The sequence below is a fragment of the Schistocerca cancellata genome, chromosome 6, assembly GCF_023864275.1.
Source record: "Schistocerca cancellata isolate TAMUIC-IGC-003103 chromosome 6, iqSchCanc2.1, whole genome shotgun sequence".
In the NCBI taxonomy this organism is placed as follows: Eukaryota; Metazoa; Arthropoda; class Insecta; order Orthoptera; family Acrididae; genus Schistocerca; species Schistocerca cancellata.
Genome location: NC_064631.1, coordinates 518,107,201 through 518,116,012, shown reverse-complemented (window position 1 = coordinate 518,116,012; position 8,812 = coordinate 518,107,201). Strand labels below are relative to the sequence as shown.

The window sequence follows — 8,812 nt, the reverse complement described above, 5'->3', positions numbered from 1 at the left end:
TGCACAGATGCACCTGAGTCTAAAATCCATTCCATATCACGATTACTCATCCCACCAAAAGAATAAAAACATGAGAGTGTCTTACCTTTGTTATTGGTCCTTCTCTCTGGGCTATCAGTAACATACCTCTTTTGCTGAGTGTCTGATCTTGGGCTTACTTTTTCTTTGCACTGAGACGCAATATGTCCCATCTTCTGACATTTATAGCACCTCACCGATTTCTTCTTTTTGTTTTTTGAGTAGAGAGCAGACGCACCTTCCTTCTCCAATGTACAACAGCTTGGAGCACTCTTTACGTCCTGCAGGATTTTCACCTTAACACTGTCGCCTGTGATTGGTATACCCGAGCTTTCAAGTCCCATAATCATAGGTGCATACCTTTCGGGCAGTGCTGCCAACAGCAATGTTCCTATCCATTCGTCAGCGATCTCGAATCTGATGTTTCTCAGTCGGTTCGACGTGGTTATTATTTTGTTAACGTATTCGTCTACACTCTTACATTTGTCCAAACGAGTGGTAATTAACTCGCGTAATAATCCTACTTTTCTCGTAAGACCACCATCCTCGAATGCACTTCGTAAATTGTCCCAGACTTCCTTCGCTGTAGCAGCTTTTTCAACGTGAACATAATTCACCGAATCAATCAGTAATATCAATTTTGATTTTGCTTTCCTATCCTTATTTGAATAATTATGATCTGTGGATTTCATTGTCCCATCTACCACGTCCCATAGGTCGTCTAAACGTAAATACGCTTCTACTGCGAACTTCCAGGTTGCATAGTTTTCGCGACCTATAAGTTTTTCAATCTGTGGAATTTGTGCCGCACTCATTTTTAACGGTGACTTGCTTTTTATTGCCGTAAAGAACACCGAAAAATAATGCGGGAAAAAATTGCGGTCGTCTTGTAAGGATAACACGCACTTCACGTAAATTGGAACTTTTCCAATACTTTCTCCCTACTATTTTATTGATATACTTATTCCAAATGCAGCCTGGACCCATAACCTATTGGAATTTGCGCAGCTGAATAAGTATCAAGGAGAAAAAAAGGACATTTTACTAATAACTATATTTGCATATTCAAGAACAAAAAAAAATTACAGCGAACACAACAGAATAATTAGCGCACACAAAGAGTGTTAGACAATGCCAAAGAGGTCTATTTTACACAGTGCACTTTGCGCCGTCACACACGTAATATATTGTGCACACAATTCCAACAAATCTATCTTATTTTCGTATATGCTTTACTGTTGTAGCTGCAATGTTTTTTCAATACGCGACCAAATAATTTTATAGACTGCTGAAGTCCTGCATGAGTTTTCTGTATTGCTTAAGTTATGGATTGCCATGAAATCGACGGCATATCAGTAATTTCCCGAACGATGTGAAGCTATGCTATTATAAACAACGCTGCATTCAAACATAGCGGTTTTCATGACGCATGCTGCAGCTGGAACAGCTGATTTTCCAGATTCTGTTTTGTTGGAATCAGTAAACGGTGCTCACGATAGATGTCAGGCGCGAGTCACGTGAATTAACTAGTGGATATCGTTGCAAAGCTGAAGCGGGGGCGTGCTAAATTTCGGCTGCTAAATCTTGTTTGGCTGTCATTGATCGGTAAAATAAAAAAAACTTCACACTTTAATGTGTATGAGAATAATTAACTATATTGGATTTCATGTAACAAAGATTTTGTCACTTTGATAGCTCGTTTGCAGAAGTGGGAGTAACCACTGCCCAAAAGTGAGCTCCCAAAACTGGGACACACAGATATTTAGAATGAATTTATGTTCCGCGAGATCATATTAGCAGTGGAGTGATAGCATTTCTTAGTTACAAATATTGACTAGTTTTCTCTGTTTCAGGTATTTAGGACATAGCGAAACATGACGGAATACTGGCTAATATCTGCTCCTGGAGACAAAACTTGCCAGCAGACATGGGAAACTTTGAATAATCTGACCAGTAAACAGAACAATGTATCTGTAAACTACAAATTCCATATTCCAGACCTGAAGGTGATGTTTGTTATTCATATGTAAATCTACCTGTTGGAACAGATTTGTCATCAACTTAAGAAAGTGGCGAATTTGTACCCTTTCCTTTTTATCAGTTGACTTTCTGGATTGATTTAGAAGCTTTTCTTTCTTGAGAGTAGTTTTACCTATTAGAATACACTGATTTTGAACTGGATCATGCAATAGTGATTGTTTTGGCTTATTTATGTCTATGTGACTTGTGAGATGATAACGAATCTCAAATATCTTGGCAGCTTCAATGACAGTTATGGCTGGATTGCTCAGTCATTAAGAACATTTGCTGCAAAAGATAAGGTCCAGGGGTGAGTCCCAGTGTGGAAAATAATTTTAATCTGACAGTAAGTTTCACAAGACACACACGTTTACAACAGCAGAATGAAGGAAACATTTTGGAAATAGTCAACTTCCTATTAACTGTCAGAAACATGACCAACTTAACGTTAAATTCTCATTGGAGCTAACATGCGATCAACTCACTGGTTTACATATGACCTCTATCATCACTTTTGTTGGTTTCCAGTGGTGTTCTTAACTGTAATATACCATTAATTAACACCTAGTCTAAGCTATTTCAATATCATTCTTGATAGAAGAGTTTATATTCTCAAAAAAACTGAAGTTGGAACTATTGATTTACAATGGCCAGAGTTTAGAATGTGAGTGTTCAACCAAGTTACTAATATGATACTTTCCATCTTGTTTGTTACATCAGGGTCCTGATGTATTTGTTTTAGGCTTCATTGAGTATTGTAATTCTGACATTCTGCGATGGTGTTAATGTATCATTGTGACCCTGATCACATGTTACAGTCTTCACCACTTGACATTCACAGCAACTTGCTACACGTGTATTTCAACCAAACTGTGCTACCTCAGTTTTACCACAAACTCGGATACTTCTCGTAATAAAATTACAAATTGTGTATTTTCATACCAAATGGAAAATTTTCAAGAGTATACTGAAGCAGTGTGAAAATACTACACAGTGACCCAGTAATCAATTTGGACTGTGCTAGGTACTGTCCACAAACCCAAATTGAAAATGTCTGACTCTCTGGGAGTCTTTCTTTGCTCATGTCACATTACTCAAGAAAAGCAAAGTAACATTGGAACACAAATAAATGTGTAGTTATTATGATTCTATAACAAAGATTGCCCATCATGATGACGCACAATTCTAAATATGTTGAAGACTAGCTACTGCATGAAGTACATCTCATTTTTTTAGCATGTTTTTTACTCGGTTATTGACAACTTTTGTTGTTTTGATTTGCAGGTTGGGACATTGGATCAGCTGGTTGGTTTATCTGATGATTTAGGAAAACTAGACAGTTATGTTGAACAAGTGACCAGGAAAGTAGCAGCCTATCTTGGTGAAGTACTGGAAGACCAAAGAGACAAACTCCATGAAAACCTTCTGGCAAATAATAGTGAGTTTGTTACCTTTATTATGCCCAGCAACGTAATTCACTTTCATAACATTACTGATAGACCTAAAGTGTGCCACTGTTTAATAACTGAGCTACATTCTGCTTGTTGCTTCTATTTGTGCATTTGTGATTATTTTATTCACTGTCTGATAGAAACTGCATTTTCTTTTCTTGTTTTGAAAAATTTACAAGTTTTGGTACTGCAAGTTTGCAAAGCCAGTGGTGCCTTCTTTTGGCAGAAGGGTTGAAGGGTAAGGAAGAGGGGTGAAGGAAAAGGACTGGAAAGGTGTAGGAAAAGTGTTAGAGTTCAGGAAAGTGACACAGAAATCTGTATCAGGGGAAACTTACCAGTTGGGATGAGAAACCCGGAACCCTTCTGCCAGAAGGACCCACGGGTCGACAGAAGCGTCTGATCCCACGCGTCAGCTTTGGCCTGTGACGCCATGACGGCGCGGAGTTTGGTTTGTGAGTGTGGCGTGTTTGTAGATGACGTTGTGTTGGGGTTTGTTGTGGTTTCTGATGGTATGTTCAGGATTTTCGTTTGTGTGGTGTAATGGGCTCAGTTTGCTTTTGCTCATTGGAAATACGGAAGCATCCGTCCAACCTGTCGGCTTTGACCCGTGACGTCACAAATATGGCGGAAACGACCATAAACGACAATTCCAATATGGCGGATATAAAAACGTTGCATACGTATCACAAAGACGAAAACACATAGAAAAACAACACACACAAAGGTTTCACAAGAACAATCTGCTAACATTGATAGCAAACAAAGATAATAATAAACAAGTGGTACTCAAGGCCAGGCAGGGGGGGGCTGCGCCCCCCCTGATCCCCCCCCCCCCCCCCCCCCCCGCCAAAAAAAAACTCCCAACCTAACCTCGTATTCAGGGCTATGCTACAGATCAATGTGTAGGTCAATCAAAAGATAAAAAAAAGAAACAAATAAAAAAAAGAAAAAAACAATATTGATTCATTAGACATAACGAGTAGCGACAAAACATATAGACCATAAAGATTGAACAATCTAATGGCAAACTGATAAAAGCCTCATAGACGACGTTAAAACAAAAAGTACAGTAAAAAGGTAAACTATATATTACAGGCCCTAAAACTCCTACTAAGGTAACGTCAGCGAGGCAACATCTACAAACACGCCACACTCACAGACCAAACTCCGCGCCGTAATGACGTCACACACCACAACACCCTTACGTCACTGGTCAAAGCCGACGCGTGAGATCGGATGTTTCTGTTGAACAACAAGTTGAGGTCAAGGGAAGTGTTCGATCCCATGTGTGGCTGTGTATGTTGATATTGGTATCGGGAGATGTTTTTGAGCTATATAGGCCAAGGGAAGTGTTGGACCCTAATTTATGGGATCGGGAGCTGCTGTTGAGCTATATAGCTCAAGGGAAGTGTCCGATTCCAGATGATATTGTGTTTAGTGGTATTTGGCGAGTTTTGTGAAGTCTGTTTTTTCGTCGTTTTGTGTGGTTTTGTATGGGGGTGGGTGTCTAAATTTGTTTATATTTAGTTTGCCCCCACCCAAAAACACCCCATTTTCCGCCCTTGTCCCGTTAGTGTCCTTAGGCTTTTTGTGGAAAGTGTGTGTGTGTTTGTTTTTCGATGTATTTTCGTCCTTATAACGTGTGCGTACCGACTTTATGTGCGTCATATTGGAATTGTGGTTTACGATCTTTTCTGCCATATTTGTGACGTCATGGGTCAAAGCAGACGGGTGGGATCGGACGCTTCCGTATTTCCAGACCCACCGGCTCCGAAAGCGTGCATACCTAAAACCTTTTCTTTTTTTTTTTCCTTAAATGCATATGTTCTCCAGTTTTTGCTTGGTGAGTAGATTTTTTAAAATCTATCCAATTCCTTTATATTGTCAAAAATTGCTTATTTTTGTTGTTATATTTATTAAATCGTAATTTAGACAGTGCCAGAATCAAAAGAGAATGTGCATTTGTGTGCACCAGCTGAAAACTATTTTGGTCAGATAGTATCAGACAATCTACCGTGTAATGGCAGCAGAGAAATTGATTGACATGTCATCTTGGCAGTGTTGATGTTGCAAACTTTATGGGTGAGCAATGATGCTTACAATCCAGCACATACTATCTTATATTAGAGCACTGGACTTGATGAATGGCACATTGTATCACCCAAAAAGTAAGAGAAATATAGATGGTTCCCTCTTCAGTCCCATGTTCTGTAAGATTAGAGGCGTTGTCTTGCAGCTGGAAGATATGCTCCATTTCATGGACCTGGCAGAGGACCTGATTCAGTTTCTCGAAGCAACAATATCAGTTTTTCACCGAGATGTTCAGGATAGTGTTTGTTTGCAATGGCCTTAGCAAGACATTCAAATTTTGGGAAAGTTTTTTGTTACTGAAGTGTGTTGTCTTTTCGCTGTGAAGGCATTGCACATGTTTGCTGGCTTTAGTGAGGACATAGGTTTTGTTTGGAGTCATCAGAGATGAGGGACGGCATCCAGAAAGATTAATTTTTCAGTCAGAAAATTACCGTATGAAATAGATTGAACAGACCCTGCTGACACTCATGGAAAATGATATACTGAAAATGTTTTGTGCAACAGAAGGAACATATGTTATAACTGGATAGATAAAAAAAATCTATTCACCAGCGGCAGCTGGAGAAGCCATTCAGAGCCATTGGTTCCTCATTCTGGCAGAAGGGTTGAAGGTAAAGGAAGAGTGATGAAGGAAAAGGACTGGTGAGGTTTAGGAAATGGGGAGAGTTATGGAAAAGTTGCCCAGAACCCCAGATCAGGGGAGACTTACTAGACGGGATGAGAAGGAAAGACTCACATGTGCAGTTAAGTGGGTCTTACTTTGAAATTGACCACCAGTAACTGAATATATTTGTTAAGTGTAAAAAAAAGGGAGGTTGTCATATCTGTTACAGGACATTTTTCAGTGGAGTGCAATAACAGCCAATTCATATTCAGTGCCAAAATTGAGTGTTTGTGAATTTGCAATATGTAGCACAAAACAAGGTTATGATTAGGTTGGGGCTCGGCAAGTGTGAATAAATTCCTGTGATCTAAGCCAGTGCCAAAACCATGATCTGAATTTTTAATTTAAAATTAAAGATATTTATTGCCACACTTTGTGCCCATTTGTAACTCTTTCCTCAATGAAACCAATTAAAAACTGCTCACATTTGCACTCGGCCAAACACACATGGTATTCTACTCCTGAATTTGTTTTTAACATGCCAGTGTTGTTTACCATTTTTATCTTGATTGGAGTGGTCATTTGGGAATTGCTCTATGAACCATGACGATTGGGTCATAAGTGCACTCAACTTTGTAGCTGCAGAAGAGTAAGCCAATATGCAGTTGGGTTACTTGCTAAGTCAGGGCATTGCACTTGAACCATTTCCTCTTTATGTAGTCCGGAAGTCTCTATCTAACACAAATGACTCTGCTAATCACTTGTCATGGAAAACAGAGGTACTGTAGATGGTGAAACACAACCACTGGATGTTTTAAGCATCAGAGGTGGTCACCTGGACAAATGAAGAATTAAGAGTCAGTAGGTGTTGGTGCAATTGCATTGAAAATACAGGGTGATTCAAAAAGAATACCACAACTTTAGGAATTTAAAACTCTGCAACGACAAAAGGCAGAGCTAAGCACTATCTGTCGGCGAATTAAGGGAGCTATAAAGTTTCATTTAGTTGTACATTTGTTCGCTTGAGGCGCTGTTGACTAGGCGTCAGCGTCAGTTGATGCTAAGATGGCGACCGCTCAACAGAAAGCTTTTTGTGTTATTGAGTACGGCAGAAGTGAATCGACGACAGTTGTTCAGCGTGCACTGAGAATCAGCGGGAAACAACTCAGTATGAAAGTGACTCGCCTAAGGTGAACGTTTTCTGTGCCATTTCAGCCAATAAGGTTTTTGGTCCCTTTTTCTTCGAAGGTGCTACTGTAACTGTACTACAGTATCTGGAGATGTTAGAGAATTGGCTGTTCCCTCAGCTCGAACAAGAAGCACAACAATTCATATTTCAGCAGGATGGAGCGCCACCGCATTGGCACTTATCTGTCCGTAACTACCTGAACGTCAACTACCCGAGGCGATGGATCGGCCGCCAGGCAGCCCGTGACAGAGCACTTCATCACTGGCCTCCAAGAAGCCCTGATCTTACCCCCTGCGATTTTTTCTTATGGGGGTATGGTAAGGATATGGTGTTTCGGCCACCTCTCCCAGCCACCATTGATGATTTGAAACGAGAAATAACAGCAGCTATCCAAACTGTTACGCCTGATATGCTACAGAGAGTGTGGAACGAGTTGGAGTATCGGGTTGATATTGCTCGAGTGTCTGGAGGGGGCCATATTGAACATCTCTGAACTTGTTTTTGAGTGAAAAAAACCTTTTTAAATACTCTTTGTAATGATGTATAACAGAAGGTTATATTATGTTTCTTTCATTAAATACACATTTTTAAAGTTGTGGTATTCTTTTTGAATCACCCTGTACATTTGATGGAATACTCTTGTGATTACTGTACCTTTCAGACTGAATGTTTGTAAGCAGATGTTACAGTCACAAACTAATGAAAGCAAACTGTACAGGGAGCTGCAGGAAGGTTGTGTGTACCCATTAGCATGCCTACAGCAATACCCTGGAGATGGTACCTGTAGCTGCACACTGCAGTAATCCATCAGTTTCGGATTGCATCTCTGATTTAGCAAATGTACAATGTTTACAAATCTTTAACATAGTGCAGCACTTCAGCAACCGAGAATTGTTCAGAAATTAAGAAATTCAGCCTTCAGTTGCAAGATAAAACTTTATTAGTTTACCTAGGTTTTGATACCAATAATGGTATCTTCTTCAGAACCTATAAATTGGCCCATTTGGGCATATGTTACACATTGAAATACGCCATCAATCCAATGATCTCATAATAAAGAAAATCATAGTACTTACAAAAATTAAATTATTTTGAGGGCCAAATTAAAACAGAATAAAGACGCATAGTCATAAGATTATGTCTGTCAAAACTAAAAAAATTAAGACGAAAGTAGACAGAGCTATGCCGGCCAGGACTAAGAGTCACACGTAAGCAACAAGGAAACTAGGTGTTGCAAGCAGTTCCATGGCAAGGCTTGGCCAGTGGCCAAGCACATGTGCAAGTGCTAGAGAGGAGCTGTCTCAAAATTACTTAGAGCAAATGTAAATTGCAAACAAATTGCGTCAGGAAGCGGTCCTACAAATGTACAAACCTACCTTTTGGTACAATACATTAAACAATTTACCTTAGAACTAGCTACAAAATCAGGGAATGAAAATT

At 39.6% G+C, this 8,812-nt stretch overlaps 1 protein-coding gene across 1 annotated transcript in view; it reads left to right on the top strand.

Moving 5' to 3' along the window:
* The first annotated feature begins 1,472 nt into the window (after nucleotides 1-1,472).
* Nucleotides 1,473-8,812, top strand: part of LOC126191222 (V-type proton ATPase subunit C) — a 62,556-nt gene continuing 55,216 nt past the window's right edge. The window contains exons 1-3 of the mRNA XM_049932024.1: nucleotides 1,473-1,623; nucleotides 1,872-2,024; nucleotides 3,322-3,475. Of these exons, the coding sequence (XP_049787981.1) occupies nucleotides 1,893-2,024; nucleotides 3,322-3,475 (286 nt within the window). The 5' untranslated portion in view covers nucleotides 1,473-1,623; nucleotides 1,872-1,892. The remainder of the gene's footprint in view (nucleotides 1,624-1,871; nucleotides 2,025-3,321; nucleotides 3,476-8,812) is intronic.